The 17,861-nt window shown below is 35.8% G+C and overlaps 1 protein-coding gene across 2 annotated transcripts in view; it reads left to right on the plus strand.

Moving 5' to 3' along the window:
• Positions 1 to 17,861, plus strand: part of DTNBP1 (dystrobrevin binding protein 1) — a 67,788-nt gene that overhangs the window by 13,213 nt on the left and 36,714 nt on the right. For both annotated transcript variants that reach the window (XM_072327484.1, XM_072327485.1), the window contains exon 7: positions 14,389 to 14,411. In XM_072327484.1, the coding sequence (XP_072183585.1) occupies positions 14,389 to 14,411 (23 nt within the window). The remainder of the gene's footprint in view (positions 1 to 14,388; positions 14,412 to 17,861) is intronic.

Below are 17,861 nucleotides of genomic sequence, written 5' to 3' on the forward strand. Positions count from 1 at the left end.
GAATAATATAAAGTATAACCCTTTTGTGACTTTTTTCATTTTTTGTGTACAGTTTTGTCTTCTAAAGAAACTATAATCTTTGACAGGAAGTTTCAAGTTTGTTAGTTCATGTTAGTTTTGCTCTAACACTTGGTGATGAACCAAGAGTATGTATTTGGTAAATTATTGCTACGTTATTGTTAAGATGAAGTTGTGCCTGTTATCCACTGAAAACAGTAAGAGTAATGGATATTGTGAGCTATTATGAGCTCTGATAAATTGTTGATTGTTTTAAACCGTTGCCCTGATGTTTATATTTCTTTCCCAATTGTAACATTTGAAGCTCGTAACTTATTTTTCCTTTGGCATCTTTCCAGTTCCATCATATCCTACAAATATTTTCCACTCCATTGTGATAGTCATTACTCATCTGTCATTCCCATTCATGCAGAGACATGGCATTACTACTAAGAATTAAAGTCCAACTTGAATAGCATGTGTCAACCACATTTAACCACAGAATCTCTGATGCTTATATTTCATGTTTCTCTAAAAGATAACATAGCAAGAGGTAGATGTTAAGAGCTTAATAAATTCACTTTCTTGGCTTTGTCACTGAAAGTGCCAGAAAGAACTTTATTGAAGGAGGTGAAAAGAAAAGTATTATTAATTCTGTGACATAGATGAGGAAATGAGTTAAATTGGAGCCATGTGTCAAAGATCATCTTTGATGGACCTGTGTGGGTAGATGCAGTTGCAGGCATTGACACAGGGATAACTGGGTTGCTTGATCTGAGCAGCCTGTTGCCCTGTTAGGGAGGGGAAGCAACCTGGCACCCTCCCCAGTTTTGTTATTGTGGAAGAAAGTTTGACTTGTGTAGTATGGTAGAACAACTAGTTTGGTTTCCTGATTAGAATGTACTCATTGAGGTCAGGACTCTGTCAGTTGGTCAACCCCAGTAACTTTTTATCCTGTTGATCTTGACCTTGCTACATCTCTGCTCAAATTTCTTCTGCTACCATCTATGTACTTTTGTAATGTTAGAGATGTGGTTACCTTTGGAATTGCTCGCATTCAGGTTCTGTGTCCCAGAAGCTCCTAATTGCCTTCAGTTATCTATGAAGTTTGGCTATTTTTTGTGCAAGTTCCTTTTAGCTACCTTTGAAATCCAACTACACCTCATGGCTCTGTCTGTCACATCCAGCAGATTCTCGTACCACAATCCTTTAGCTTTTCAGCCCTATTCAGGTAGCTGAACCTCAGAACCTCATCAGTGGTCTTGTGATTTTCCTGCAGCTTGGATTTACTTTTTCCTAAGTCTGGGCAACATCATTTTCATTCCCTCAAGGAAGACCAATGCTAATCAATATGTCTAAACTTCTTCTGACTTATTTAAGTCGTTAAATATTTGGTAGTAATATTTTCAAAATTCTCAGTATGTGATGTTTGACCAACTAACACGTAAATGTAAGATGTGCATAAAGCAGTAGATCTATACTTCCCAAAATGCAGTAACTTTTCAGAAGTAGTCTTGAGTCTTGTTTTTCCTCTCATCTGAGTCCCACTCCTCCTTCCTTCCTGCTTCCATCCCCCAGTCTCTGTTCCTATAATCAAAAACTGTTGCCTACAGTGCTTAGCCTCTAATCAGTTTTATAAATAGAATGCTAAGCAAGCTACTTAACATAATTGTAAGCTGATTACCTTTGGCCAGATCTAGACAAAACAGGAAAAATGCAGGTAATTTCTGGTTGATCATTACCATAGTATTTGTTTAGGTAAGAAATTAACTGCCAGCTCATTACTAGAAGGACACTTGGCAGTGTAGATACTTGAAGAGCGAACAGCCAGTTAACTTAATGTGAGTGTCATTTGTTATCTATGTTTCGAACTCTGATTTTCTGTTCCTCTATCTACTGCTTGAGGTTTTTACTGTGATACCAAATACTGAAAGAATCAAGTAGGGGTTCAGGAGCCTATGCTCTCTCTTTAACATAAAATTATTTTCAGGGAGTGATTAGTTATCTGTAAAAAGGTGGTGGTTTTTGTATGTTGACTGTGTGGGGATGAGAATTGGGATGAACGCAAACCATAGAAACTGTGGTTAATTTAAGGATGTAACTAAAAGTAATTTTACAGTAAAGTTATTTCAGAGATTAAGCTAGAAGCTCCTGTATTTCAAGTCTTTTGAAAAATCTTCCAATATGAAAGATTTAGAAGAAAGCGCTTTAGGTCAGCGTCGAACCTTTGAAATGCAGCTTATGGTAACTATGGGAACTGATTTTCAGAAATAGGTCTTCCTATTAAATAGAGCACTTTATTTCTATTCAAACAGACCAATTTTTTAATTTTTTTTTTTAATTATTATTATTTTTTCTTTAGTCGTTACAATGAATACTAGCTTAATGGTAGATTCATCAGACCAAGGTGTTTTCCACAACATATTTGAAAGAATGCACCTCGGTGGTGGGGGAGTTGCTTGCTTTTCTGTGCACTTACCACTGGATTTTTAGTACTTTTTCACGTATTCATTGATCAGGTCACCAGTGTTGTAGTACAGAAACCAGCTTCTACCTTTCCTCTGGTTAATCTTGCTGCAGTTGTTTGCATATATGTTAGCATTAAACCATGCCATTAGTATCCCATTCTTTCCTCAGGCATGATCCTATTTCCCCCCCCTCCCCCTCCCCCTTTGCCCTTCTGCTGAGAATATACTGTTTCTGATTCCAGAAAACTCCTTGTGTTGCTCTGGTCTCTTATGGCATTTCTTGCATTCTCAGGACAGTTCACTGCATTGTTTAGGAAGCAATATTAGCTCACTTCTGTGCTAGTTTCTACATGCACCAAAATACATGCTTGTGGTGTGAGGTAAAATGATTCTGTATTGATGCTATGGAGCTCTTAGTAGCAATTGTAGCCATTTCAGAGATCAGTTTTATCAAAAAATAGCACCTCCTGGCTATTTTATCAATTAAAAAAAGATGACTTAACAGTAACAACTTGTAGGAACACATTTTAAATAGCAAATAGACCTTTGCCAAGTCCCTTGAAAGTAAAGTGAATACATTTTATGGTGTCTTTTGACTTTAAATGTGATTGTTAGAATCTTAATTTCTTAGCATTTGCAATTGAAGCAACCTTTGTTTTCAGTATTTGATTTGAGAATAGATGTAAAAGGAAAATGATTGAAGCAACCTAAAAGCTTGAGACCCTTCTTGTTTGGATGTATTCAACATATGAAAATACCAAAAGCTTCAGAGGAACTTTTTTCCTTTATGATGACACTTGGAGAACTGCTTTACCTAGCATGAAAATATGTTCTTGGGTATATTTATAGCTTTTTTTTTTTTTTTTTTTTTTTTTTAAATTATTATTTTAAAGTTTTCTTTGTTAACAAACAATATACATAAACATATATAACAATGTATATAAACAATGTATAATCCTCTGCTTTGTGTTGCCGTGACTCGGATACCCCTATTTCCCAGCTTCTTGCAAAACCCTTGCTAGAGCATAGGAAATAGGGGTATCTGAGTCACGGCAACAGCTTTGGTAATTAGCAAAGTAGTTGAGCTTGATGGATTGAGGTGTTTCCATGCTGATGACATGCTGTTTTTACCCTCCTGGAGAGGGTTTGATTCATTTTCTCATTCAAAAGGGTATAAAATTTACAGCTATGTATAGATATAGTATATATTAGAGATGACTATGTGAGAAAATGTCCTAATCAGATACTACAGTGAAATTTATTTTTTCAGTACAGTCTTTTGTTGTTTTTATCTCTCTTTCTAATTGCTTCGGGAGCATAAGGGGCTATAAGGATTGTTGCAGTTGATAAAAAGGCTTATGTTAGGCTTAATTGACATAAACAAGCAAAAGGTAAATCCATAAACTTCCTTAGACAAATCAGATTAGCCTGCTTTTGGGAAAAGTTCCATGTTACTTGGGCCAATCAGTGGTTATTTAGCCACTAACATTAAACAAGGACAGAAAAGTAACACAGCAGTTTTTCTTGTGTGCTGCTTTCAATTATTACCATCTGTAACTTCTGCAGTTACAAGAGTTAAGGACTGTGTTTAATTATATTATTTTAATAAGACTGGAAGAGAGAGGATGGAATGGATAGTACTATACCATACAAAACTGTGTTGCCTAAGACTCCTATGTCTGCTGACTTTGTTTAGGTCCCATAATGCCTCCCATGTGATAAACTAAAGCAGTCCTCTATCTCCAGTGATCTCCCATCTGGCAGCAATAAATTTGAATAGTAGCTTTGTGACACTTATAAACTTCACGAGTTAATTTGTCAGATTGATTTTTGATTTGTAAAAATATTGTTGCAAACGTTTCAAACAAATATATTCTTCCTTCAAACATTAAATGCACTGTAAATTATTTCTAAGGCTCTAGTAATGTTTGGTAGCTCTCAGTAAAATTTTTCTTCCAAGTAAGGCTGCATGCTATATTCTTCTTGATCAGCCTTCTGCTGGTGTAGATTTTCAGTGGCTATACCTTTGTGTAGGTGAGTGTATAATGAATTTACTGGGGTGTGTGTAGAAACTTCTTTTCAGGACAACTGTCACAGTAGTCACACTGTGGATGACTGGATTTCAGTTTTCTTTAGATGTTAATTGTATGACTGTAACTTTCTGTGCCAAATCAGAGTTCACACTACAGATAGTTTTTTCATCCCACTGTTCAAGGGTTTGCATTCAGCACAATTGGTAGCAAGTATTTTCATGGTAACGGGAGGCTGGAATTAATTTTGTATTCATCAGTTACTGCACTTCTTTGGACAGACGTGAGGATTGAGAGTTTCTATTGATCCTGAAAAGCTGAGCTTGCACAACCTTTTTACAAAATCCCTTGATAACTGTGCTTCATTTTGCATAATTTTAGGACACTGGATTTCTTTTGTTTGCAGGAAGACTTCCAGTACAAAATTTTGTATATGTCATATCCCCAGAAAGAGTAAGCTGCTTCAGTATTAGTGAATTTTACTTCCAGAGTTGTTCCAAATAATATTTGTAGTAAATGTTAGGCAAGGTTTTGTAAATATTACATCAAAACATTTTGTTAGTGTCTTTGGCATTTTTTAAAATACTATTTGAAAAGTGTGACTGTTCAGTATAATTTCTGGGATGTTACATACAGGCTCTGTATTAGTGATCCCAGTTACACCCCCACCTCCCTTCATACCTAGTTTAAAGCTCTCTGAATGAACCTACCCAACTCCCATCTTAGTCCAGTTCCTGAATACTCTAATTTTAAACTTCATATAGAAATAGATTCTTTTAATACCTATAGGGAAACTGATGGTCAAGTTAAATTTAAAGCTGGGTCTAAATTTTGTTTTATGGCTCATCAAAAACAACTCTGCAAGAACCATTTTCCATTCTAGTAAAAACCTAAATATACCACTTTTGTAGTAGCATTTGTAGCTTCTCTCCAGTATCAGCTTTCAGTTTGGATTTCTAACTTTTTGGTTGTGTGATAAAAATCACTAGAACTCTGTTGTTGCATTTATTCTTTGATGGTTCAGTGATATATATACAAAGATAAAAGCTCAACAAGATTAAATTTAAAAATGAATCCCGTTCTTTTAATATCAATGGAATGAAAGCAAACCCATAATAACAGGCTCCTTACCTAAGCCTACGAATAAATGTATAAGCTTTAAAAGAAGCTAAAATTTATTTCACATTTCAACTTCCAATTTAGAATGTATTTCAAAGGTAAATAATTTGTATTAGTCTCTTAAGAGAGGGCAAAATGTTTACTTGCTTTTACGACTCCTCTGATTTCCCTTCCACCATTTTCTTCTGTTTTAATGCATTGCCTTATTTTTCTTCTGAATGTTCCACTTGAAAAGTAACCATCCAGTGTTCTTCATCGGGATAAATATTTTATTTTATTTTATTTATTTATTTTTTTTTGAAATGCTGAAAGAGAAATGCTTTCACTGTACCCTGAAACTGCTGAGCAAGTGAGGTGGCATTTGGTTTTAGTTGTATCTATTGTTGACTACCAGTTGGTGTTTGCTGTTTCTTATTAAGAACGAATTTGGTTTTGATCCACTTCATCTTATGATATGAAGCTGATGGAGGTGTCTTGCTGAAGGGCACTGAAAGATCTCAGCTACTTTTGTAGCTTCATTTCAGCATAGAGTTTAAAAAAAAAAAAAAAAGGAAAAAAAAAAAAAAAAAAAAAGAATCCTTACTGCAAAAGCATTTTATTTGATTCTTTAAGGCTTTTCTCTTCTGTTTCAACAGTGTTTTGGTAGTAGCTTTTGCTTTTATTCTTTTCTTTTTTTCACTCCCTAAATCTATTCAGTCTCAGTAGTACTGTGAAGGTCAACCAATAGAATGCTCAAGCAATCTGGCTGAGGGGAAAGCATTTGTGTTTCATTGTTAGATATGCTAATCCTAAGCATATAGAAAAGTACTTTGCACAGAAGATTACTTAAGTAATAGTGACGCAAGTTTTGAGTTCTCTTTTTCTTTTACCTTTTATATCTTGTGATGAAAATCAAAGTCTCTTTATTAAGTTTGTTGTTGCTGACTAAAGCTTGAATAGCTTTAGAGAAATAGTAGAAATAATTTAAAAAAAAAAAAAAAAAAAACACAAGAAAACCCTTAATTTAGGTAATGCACATAACAGGTGACATTTCTAAGGTTCTGCTTTGGATCTTGTTAGGTGCCAGAAATATCTTAAAACTAAACTGTAAATCAGCAACTCTACGTTAAGTGTTTTGGTTTATAACTGGTATTTGTAACTCATAATCTAGAAACACATTTCTTTGTAAAATTATTAAATTTAATACTCAATTTTTACTATCGATATGCTATTTTGAAACTATTCCTTTAAGCATGAATCTAATATTTGGAGTTTATTGACTGTCTGCTACATTCATTGCTGAAGCTATAAAATCGTTTCTGACATTCATTTTTGATTTAGTTGCTTTCTTGTCTGCCTACTTTTTCCTTAGAAATGAAACGTGCAAATGTCAAGTTTGCCTGCTGTCTTTATTGCAGAGAACTTGGTTTTTCTGCACTCTCTAGTTATTTTTATTTAAGTCAATTCCTTAGTGTTTTGTTACGTTTAGAAAATCAATCTTCGTGTTACCACCCTTTGTGAGATACAGTAGAACCCGAGAGCCTTGTCTTTTGTTGATCAATCTGACTTCCCATTGATTTGAGTAACTTAAAGCAGCAAGGTTTTGACTACACTGGATTATTAATCTATTCTACATTCTTATTTGGCTTGGTATGTATCCGTGATTCTGTGAGTATCTATTGTATGGTCAGTATTTTGTGATTACTAATGACATTAAATTGAAGTGATACAGAGAATAGTCTGAGTAATTTGAGAAGCCACTGTTTAAAGAAATATAAATAAGAATTTGTAATGAGCCAGGTAGACAGGGATTCACTTAGAATTCTTCATCCTTTACAGGGGACAGCTAGGTGGTGGATGATCCCTTTACAGAAGTGTTTGCAAAGCTTTGAGCTATCTGCTACATCTTAAATAATTTCCCTTATGGATGTCAGCTTGAAACAGTGTGCAACTGCTGTACAAATGTGTAGCAGGATATATGGTTTTGTGATTATGTTCCATTCCTTAGCTAGGCAGTGCAGACCTAGTGGTCAATATTACTTTTCTCACTGCAGTTCTGAGACTGTGAGATGATCTTAATCTCTTAAACAGAAGTTACTATCTTGGATACTTTGTCTTTCCATTCAGTTGAGATTTTACTTAAAAACAGATGCACCCCCCCTCAGTTGAGAGAATCTGCTAGATTAAGTTCTCATTGAGTTGAATCGAGGCTTTGCTTCATCATTCTGTCTTTGGAGAGTTTGGGAAGGCTTGCTTAATAGCAAAGCCCTACTCAGTGTGCTTGTAAAGCAAGAAGCCGATGAATTGTGAAATAATAAACATTTTAAAACTTGCAGGCAGACCAAGTTTCCAAATCGATTTCAGATATATGAGTTGACCTGTTTTTGTCAGCTACTTTAATTCAAGAAAATATAAAGTAACAAGAAAAAAGAGTGCTGCTGTTTTCATGCCAGATGCGTTAGTGGAAACGTCAAGCTGAAATAATTATAAATCCAGTTGTCATCCACTGGCTGCTGCATTGTTTTGTTTCATAGTGCATTTTTAGGTAAGACAAAATGTTGGCGTATAGGAAATCTGAAGTATGTTTTTAAGATTGAACACTTGTTTCAAATATTGTTTGGATTTGGCTTCAGGAAGGGATTTTCTTGAAGTAAAAATATTTTGTTTAGGCTTTGTCTGTGTTTTACTGTTTTCCTCAACAAAAAACATTGAGTGAGACTGCTTCTGTCCTCTGCTTTCACATCTCTATTTGGGCCTGTGTTGGGGCAGGATACTTTCAGTAAGTATATTTTCTAACTTGGTAATCTGTAGCCTGTTTTACAAGGAGATATTACTGATGAATTTGTTCAGTATGTTCTAAGTTCCACATTCGGTCCTCTATGTCTCTACCTTATGCTGGTTCAGGAACCTCTAAAGATTTAAAGTCACCATATGCTATAACAGTGTTGTGCCAATTTTAGGTACCTTAATGTGCACTACAGACAGCCACGCTGTGGTACACTATGCATCTTGTAAATTTGACTGCATCACCTGGGAGATCAGAGCAGTTAGCTTTGGAGGAATGGTGTGGTGTTTACATACCCTGCATTTTAAGATTTATAGACTTTATGTATTCTCTGTATCTTTGCAGTTTTTGAAGATGAAAGCTTTCAGCAAGCATTTGTTTATGACCTGTATTTGCTTTCACCCTCTTCCTCTTCCTACCATGCTCCTGGATTTGTTTTGTTTATCAGTGACATTCAGGAGAATAATATTCCTAGTGTGCGTCTCTGCCCAATGAGTAAGGCAGGGTTAACCTAAGAGTGCAAGAAGGTATGTGAGGAGAATGGAAAGGTACTTGGGAAATTGTTTGCCTTCTAACTATTCATTTCAATTGTGCTCATGTAAGTTACTAAGGGGGAGAAGTTAAATACTGTGAAAAGTTTATTTCACCTGTAGTCTCTGAAATTTATATTTTCTCAAATTCTTACCACAAACCCCAAAGCTCAGCTTTTCTATAAATGAAGTTGAGAGCGCTGACTACATGGTCACTGGAACATTCCAGGTAAATTAAAATAGTAAATCAAAGGACACTTCCTGCTTCAACAGTGCTTCAGGGCACTGCAGTTTTAATTCACTTCAGAATGTATTGTAGTTCTTGCAAATAAAAATGTGCATAGAAGTTATACTTGAGACTAAAATGGAGTAGTGTATGTTATCAGTGTCTGTATATATTCTTTTCCTCCACACTAGTGGCTCTGATCATACTATTTGATAAGAAGTTTCAGAGAACTTCTTAACAGTGTCTTGGGTTAGCAGTGCTTTGGTTTCATTGGTTTCATTGCTTTTGGTTATTTTAAATCATGAGGTGTTATCATCTGTGCCTCTTCAGGCATGAGCATGGAGGGATTTATCTTCAAATTAATCTACATACATGATGCATAGAAGAGGCCAAAAATCTGTCTTATGTCTATCCTATGCTGGCATTAAGCTTCACTGGAATATATGGTCTCTGTCCTCAACTATTATCTTGAGGTATGATACCAGTCCTATGCAGCTGATCTTTCTCTAAAAATTATTGCCCTTTACTTGTTTGTCATTCTCTTGGTCATTTTCAAATAAATCTCAGGGGTGTGAAATTTCACAGAATAATTAAACTTCTGCCTACTTATGAAGGCTAGCAACTGGAAAGGGAGAAATAAAAATTACTGCCTATATGTGACCAGTTCTTAGTAACTCCGGTGTACAGGTAGATCTTAAATAGCTTTTGTCTCTCAGGAAAGAAACTGGGCTTCATAAGTTGCCCTGTGCACAGAACATTACTTTTCTAGTGCTTCCATGTCTGTACATTCTTATTACATTCTTAGAGCACCTTCACTGTGCTCTACTTTGGTGTGTGTGCTTGATTTTTCAGTAAAAGAGGAGGTGTTTACACTACAATATAGTCGATATAATATTAGTTACAAAAGCTACTTCTTAATAAAAGCTTACTGTTAACTATAAAAAAGTAAAGAATTACAGAATCACAGAAATATAGGGGATGGACAGGGCCTCTGGAGACCATCAAGACCATATCCCCTGCTGAAAGAGGTTACTTACAGCAGATTACCCAGGAAAGTGTCCAGGTGGATCTTGAATATCTCCAGAGGAGACTCTACAACCTCTCTGGGCAGCCCGTTCCAGTGCTCTATCACTCTCCTAGTGAAGAAGTTTTTGTTCAAGTTTTATAGAACTTTCTGTGTTCCACTTTTTGCGTATTGCCCCTTGTTCAATTGTTACACACCACTGAAAAGAGCCTGGCCCTATCCATTTGACTCCCATGTTTTAGATACTTACAAACAGTTATGCATTCCCTTCTCAATCTTTTCAACAGGCTGTAGAGTCCTAGATCTTCCAGCCTTTCCTAGTACAGGAGATGCTTCAGGCCCCTGACCATCCTTGCCATCCTCTGCTGGACTCTTTCTGGGAGATTCCTGTCCTTTTTTAATGAAGGAGCCCAGAACTGGGCAAAGTACTCCAGATGTGGCCTCCCCAGGGCAGAGTAGAGGGGGAGGATCACCACCCTCAACCTGATGGCCATGATCTTTTAATGTACCCTAGGATACCACTGGCCTTCTTCGCCACCAGGACACATTGATGGCTTGTCAGTTATCCACCAGGACTCCTATATCCTTCTTAGAGCTCTTTTCCAGCAGGTTAGCCCTTAATCTTTACTGATGTATATAGTTATTCCATCCCAGCAAGTCTTCACTTGCTTTTGCTGAAGCTCACCAGGTTCCTCTCTACTCACCTCTCCAGTCTTTCTAGATCTTGTTGAATGGCAGCATGGCTTCCTGGTGTCAACTTCTGATCCCAGTTTCATTAGTTCTTTGGCAAACTTAATGAATTTTCATTTGTGTAGCCAGACAGTGTTGTTGGCATCAACCCAGAATTTAGTAGCTGAAATAGAAGCTATGTATAGTCGAAATCCAGATAGTGGGTTTGATGGATTAGTGGTCAGATGTAGCATGGGAGTTTCTTTAATCCTGGATAGATTCTGAATGATCCACACTGTTTGCCTCTTAAAACTTCACGTGTAGGGAAGCCAGGGGTAAAATATGTTTTCTTCCTAACAATAATGGAAAGAAGTATCTTAACCATCTCCCATGTTTGGTTTTCTTGGCGAAAAAATATATGCAACCAGCAACACTTTTCATTGGAAAGCTTTAAATTGACTAACAAGGCAAAGGTACTCCATTTTTTTCTCTTATTATGATGTTGTTAGTAAGCTGCCGATCAAAGACTGAGCTCTGTTGTATAAACTTAATATAAAACATGATCTCAAAGAATGAGCAATTTAAATAAAAGAAAAACAAATACAAAAATGTAATATATGGTATAATGACTAGCAGTTTAATATGATAAGACCTAAAAAAGAAAAGAGGCAACAGTCCTACCTACTCATCCTAAAATCTTTTTTTTTTTTCTTCAGGTTAGTCTTTTTAGTTTTAATTGCCCCTGTTAGCTTCTTTTTCTCTTATAGAGTGTTTGTGTATTCCAAATGTATAGTTTCATTTTTAATGCAGCTTCAGTGTATTTATTTCTGTGGATTATTTTTGTCTGCATTCTTAGAGAAGATGTATTTTTTGCTTCTTTTAAATCCCTGATAATTTATGAATAAAAAATAAATTATTTACTTGCAAAGGGGAAGAGAAGTGGAACTCTTTGTAATATATTTTTCTGTACTTATGTCTAGAACACCATAATTACACTTTCATATTGATTTAATCTTAAGCCTGTAGTTTCTTTCACTGTTTTTGCAGGTCATACTCTCCTTTCCACTTTAAGCTTAGCATCTGGTTATTACCAAAGCAGATGATGAGCAAGATTTAGGACTGAAATTTAATGACCTAAATTAAAAAAAAAAATTCCTCGTGTTTCTTGTGCATAGCATATTTGCAATGGAAATGTATCTTAAGACATTTTTGAATGTATCTCCTGTTCAGACTGTTATGACTAACCACAAGATGTGATTGATTCTTGTCATCTAAAATATCAAGATAAAAATTGATCAGTCTGGATCTGAATTGCTACAAAATACTAAGAAATGTTGGTCCTTAAATTCATAATCTTTACTCTTACTGCATGCTATTAGTAAATAATTTTAAGTTTTCAGAGGTATGTGAGCAAAAACAATTGGTGAATATTCATTTCCTGCTTACTTGATTAATATAGATTATATATAGATGGACAAAATGTTAGCATCTTAGAATCATAGAATCATAGAATTATCCAGGTTGGAAAAGACCTTGAAGATCATCAAGTCCAACCGCAGCCTAACCAGTACCCCATCTCTAAGAAAAAAAAAACAAAAACAAAAAAAAAAAAAAACCCAAAAAAAAACCAACCTCTGCTAAATCATATCCCTGAGTACCACATCCAAACGGCTCTTAAACACATCCAGGGATGGCGATTCAACCACCTCCCTGGGGAGCCCATTCCAGTACCTAACCACCCTTTCTGTAAAGAAGTTCTTCCTTTTCTGTAAAGAAGTTTCTTCCACATCTTAGTGGATCCAACCCTAAAACGTTTTTTTGGATTTCTAGAGGGAAGATTCTTGGTTCTGAGATAAAAGCACTGAATATCACTGTCAGTTGGTTAGACTTTTGCCATCCTGTTTGGTACTATATTTGCACATAATGACAGTAATTACGTTGTGTTCCCTTTTGGAGACAAGTGGTATAAGACCTCTTGATTTTAGGACCAACTAGTGAAGGTCTTTTCCTCTCACAATCACAAGATGTTTCCTCAGTATGGTTTTGTTTCTGACTGTGGAAAATGTGCATTTCCTGCAATTGATTTTTTAGGATTTTTTTTTTTCTTTTTTGTCACATAGCATGCAATTATTTAAACACAAGGAGTGTAGCTTGAGAGAATGCTTAAGAGTTTTTAAATTATGTTTAGTACGTGTAGGATGGGAAAAAAAATACTGGAGTTTGAACCTACAAATCATATGTGTTAGGTTTTTTCCCTCTGTTTAAAAAGGGAATATCTGAACTGAGAAGGGGATGGAGATGGGAAGGGAAATAAATATCACAGGAAGTCAGAATTAGCAGGCTTCACTACTGTAACTTATGCAGTAGCTTATTTCCTGCCAAAGCACACATTCTTTCAGAAACTGATGTTTGATTCTTGGTGACAAAATTGGCATGTTCACTGGAAGCGTGGAGGTAAATGCATTCTCTGGCTGCTTTTCATCTGCTTTGTGCTGCTTAGAAAATAGCCTTAGTTTTAAAAGTTTTGTCTGTTCTCTCAGCAGGAATAAATGCTGAAGGACTTAATCTGCTAGGGAGGAGAAGGAATTATTATAGTACAGCATATGTATTATGAAAGAGTCTGCATCGTATGTGACTCAGTAATGACTGAAGCATATGTTTTCATCTATGAATAGTGAAAAATGTTTATCTCGAGAACTGTTAGTTCAGTCTTTGAACTTCTTTTACTTAAAATCACTTTTGCATTCCAAATCTGGAACTCAGCTATGCTTATTATGTGCATGAGACCTAAGTCCTCAAGGCAGAGGCTGAAAAGATGTTCATTATTAAGTGAACATTTCATAAGGAAAAGGCCAGCATTCTGCCTTACTTAAGCTAAGCTATTACTTGGATATCTCTTTAGTTTTCAATTCATAATAAACCACTGCTTTGTAGCACTGGCAGATAGATTGTTTTGCAATTTCCTGAAAACAGAGAAAATATTTCTGTTATCTATGTGCTTTGCATTCACAATTGCCTCACTACTGAAACTGGAATGTGGCCTGGAGTGAAGGAAAAAAGATGCATCTGCTTTTGACTTGATTTCTTAGTTATCTGGTAGAGGAGTACTGTGTATTTCCTGTCACTCTTTGTATTTCAAATTCTGTCCTCCAAGGGGAATGTTTCTGCTGCCTTCTGACTGTTGCAGCTGAGTGAGTGAATTTTGTTCTTTGCCATTGCCAAAAGGATTGTGTTAATGAAAATGGAGCACTTATTTTTATTCACAAATCAATAGATACTTTAGTATCCAAAGCCTTAAGAGGTCTTGATTATTTTTGTAATAATGTATTTTGAAATTATGTGCATAGATATAAATATGCAACACTTGTGTAATTGTGCATATTTATGAATAGATAGTAGCCTAATTTCAAAACAGTTTGATTTAGATAAGCACACTTAGTAGTATTTATTACTCTTACAGATGATGAAAATAAAATTCTGAGCATTTAGTCTTTTAATGAGTCTTAACATTCCTAATTTACTTATTTGCTTATTAATTTGTATTTTGGTTTTCTCCTACAGGAAGGAACTTGAGACCTTCAAAGGTAAATTTTGATTTTTATTTGTTGTTGTTGTTGTTTTTTACATTTTACATGAATATTTACAAGAGTTTCTGTAATTCTTATATCAAATGACACCAGCACAGAACCAGAAGTGTTCTACTTTTGCATTTGATAATCTGAATTTTATGTCAGACCCGGCACATCAGATTCTTTTTATTCAGTTTACCTGTTCTTGCTCCTGGTTTCTTTGGGGGAGTCATAATTGTGGTAAAAGCTCAGAGGATGCTGTTGTTTTAGGTAGATATCAGACATTCTTTATCTTATTCAGGTCTTTCCCTTGGTGTTAAGTTTTGAATGTTAAGTGCTTTGTCTTCTGCTACTTAATGTCTTTTCTAGAATGAATATATTTTTGATGTGTTGTTGGCTATTAATTGCTGGGCTTCTCTCTAGCTATTTCTAGGAAATTTTCACAGTATTATTACATCAGATGGGTGCAATTCCTGCAGCTCAACTGTTTGGATATAAATAATTATACATACGTGCTTCCATCCCAAACAATATGCAGTGGCTAGGAACTTAGTGATGTTCTATTGCTCTTTCACTGCGGTGCGTAAGGGTAACACCACTGTTTTCAGTTGATCTTACATTCAGGCTTATTCTACCTACTAATGTTAATGTTTAATCAGCTTGAGAATTATTACTATCTTTTGCTTTGAATAAGGTATGACTGTGGCTTTTTGACTAGTCCTTATTTATGAATACCAAGTCAAGTACTTTGACTTATACCAATTAACTATCTCTTCAAATTGAAAGTAGGGCTGGGAATTTCAATCAACGGCATTCCCCTTTGGCTTTTCATTTCATTACTATCTCATCCTTACATAATGCTGAAAAAGGAAAATAATAAAGCTAACGTTAGTGGACAAGCTACACAGATTATGTAAAATGTCACTTTATCTGTAGCTTACCATAACAACTCTTTTTCCTCATTGATGTGACAGCTTTCAACACAGACTAGCTCAATATAAAACCAAAGATAAAGTCAAGCTTATTCTATCCTATAGCAGTGAAGCTACTTTGTCTTGTCTGATGCTCATGAGAGTAGTGAATCTTACTTTAATTTGTTTCAATTAGGGGAGTTAAGTGAGTCAGGAGGATGGTTTCCAAAATTATTTATGTCTTGCATTCCCTTCCCTTCCGCCCCCCCGCCCCAAAGGAGATGGTAACTTTTTGCATCAGTAGATGTTAATGTACTTCACAAGCACAAATATCTTCATGCAAGGGAAAGGTACTGGCTATTTGCTTACCTTGAAATTTATGTCAACCTAAGTAACTGGTTTTGTAATGGATATAGATGCATACAGTTTTCCAGTAGTAGTTATGGAGGCTTATAGTAACAAAGAGAAGTTTTTTACTTTACAGCAAATGTAAGCAGATGCCAGGAAATAATCCAAAGTATTTTCTTGCTTTTTCACTGAAAAATTCAGCTGTAGTCATTGGTTGTTACAGTCCATATCAATGACTAAGGAGCAGGATCTCGTACTCTACCAAGGAAAGATCAAGTTAGAGGTTTCTTAAGGTCTGTGAGGTGTTTTCAAACCAACTGATCAAATTTATTCTACAATACTCAACTGTCAGAAGTTGTGGAAGGCAAACACAGTGTCAGATCTTTACAAACAGAAATTAAGCATCAGTCAGCCTAAATGCTGCATTTTATTATAGACTGAACTAGTAGATAGGGTTATACCCAGTAGAAAAAGAGAGAAGTAGTAACTAATAAAATTTATTTGACATGACAAAATGGTCATGTCAAGCAAGTTTAAATTCTTTTTATAAGATGACAGCAGTATAGGTTAAGATGAACAATGTTTACCTTATTTTAGCTCTGGGAACAGCTTGTACTGTCTTGCCTGATGTTATTCCAGGAAGTAGAGATTAAACCTACTGGGGAATGTGTACATGGCTGATTGGAAATCCATACTTCAAGGGTAGATTTCTATAGTTTCTTAAATTGTCTTCATTTTGCACTCTTCTTGGAATTCTGGCTGTTAATGTGGATGGTGAAACATAGATGCTTTCCCAGACAGACTTTAGTCATTCTTTTTCTGGCCTTTTGGAACTTCAACCAATTTCTGAGTACCATAGTATGCATTTCATCAGCTGACAAGGAACAGAGTGAGTTTCCTCCTCATGAAGGATTCATGATTACAGAGTGACAAGTGTTTCAGTTCTACAGCAGCTTTTTACGATCTTAACTGGTGGTTTCTTCATGCATATTTCTGTTTTAAGCTGCTTCCAGAGCTTGTGTGGAACATGATCTGCTGTTTGGTTTAGCTTTGGTTGATGTGGCATGCTGAAATAGCTCAGGAGATGGCCAAAGGAAAGGAATGTTGGCACAGGATGAGGAAAAAAGTCCAGGGACCGCGTCGAAGTTACCATTGCAGTGCAGTTACCTGAAAAGCAAATACTTCTGGTGGCACAGTACCTAACAGATTTTAAGCTTGAGATGAGAAAGCATTGGCATCATTGTGCAAAGTACTGATAAGACTTTATCTGAAATACTGCATATAGCTTTTGTATGGTGTATAAAAAAAATAGGTTAACTAGAAGTAGTTGGGTAGATTATTCTTTACATTTTGTGTTCTAAGTATAGACTACAGTATCAACTGATTTACCCTTGCATGACTACCCAGACTGAACTGTGTTCATAAACATTGTTTATAAAATGACCAGCATTGGGTAGCCAGAAAAGAACTGCTTGAAGTAAGGGCGCTGTTGTCTGGGGGCAGATGAGAAGGCAATACTTTCTACAGGCTGTATTAAAGGACATTTAAGCTGAGCATTATAAGGCTTTCTAAGTATCAGAGCCCAGGGATTCTAGAGTTGATACCCAGTATGTGCCATGGTTTTGTCTTCTAACTGATTTTAACCTGGAGCTTAGGATGTTTATGAGGAAGATAATACGAAGTGCTTTCATTATGTGGGGAGTGGACTCTGGACATGGGATTTCTTCCAGGCCGGTGCTGAAAAGATGTCCAGTTGGAAGCTGATGTTGTTAAGTAGTGTGAAACAGGTACACAACAATATGTTAAGAAATTATGAATTATTTCTATATTTGTCAACAAATATACTCTTGTAAAATTTGTTTCTATATTTGTTTGCATTTGTATAACAGGCTGTACTCTTACACATCCTGAAAAGTGGGTTTTATTATGCTTTTCTTCCATTTGCTTTAAGACTATTTACAGGGCCAGACATTCTCCTTTGTTGTTGGCTATACCTGTGGAGTAGAGTGTCAGGACAAACCCTCCAGTCTCTTTTCAACCTCAGGGATTTTCTATTAAAATGTAAGCATACTGCATTATTTATTATCTATGACACTGAGAAAGTGAAGGTTAGAGGCTTTCCTGCTTCTTGTGTGAAGCATCTCTGTGAAAAAGGCAGGGAGTGGCTGGCGTCTCTACTGTTACTGCTGCAGCACTGGCACTGGTA

The sequence above is a fragment of the Excalfactoria chinensis genome, chromosome 2, assembly GCF_039878825.1.
Source record: "Excalfactoria chinensis isolate bCotChi1 chromosome 2, bCotChi1.hap2, whole genome shotgun sequence".
Lineage (NCBI taxonomy): Eukaryota > Metazoa > Chordata > Aves > Galliformes > Phasianidae > Excalfactoria > Excalfactoria chinensis.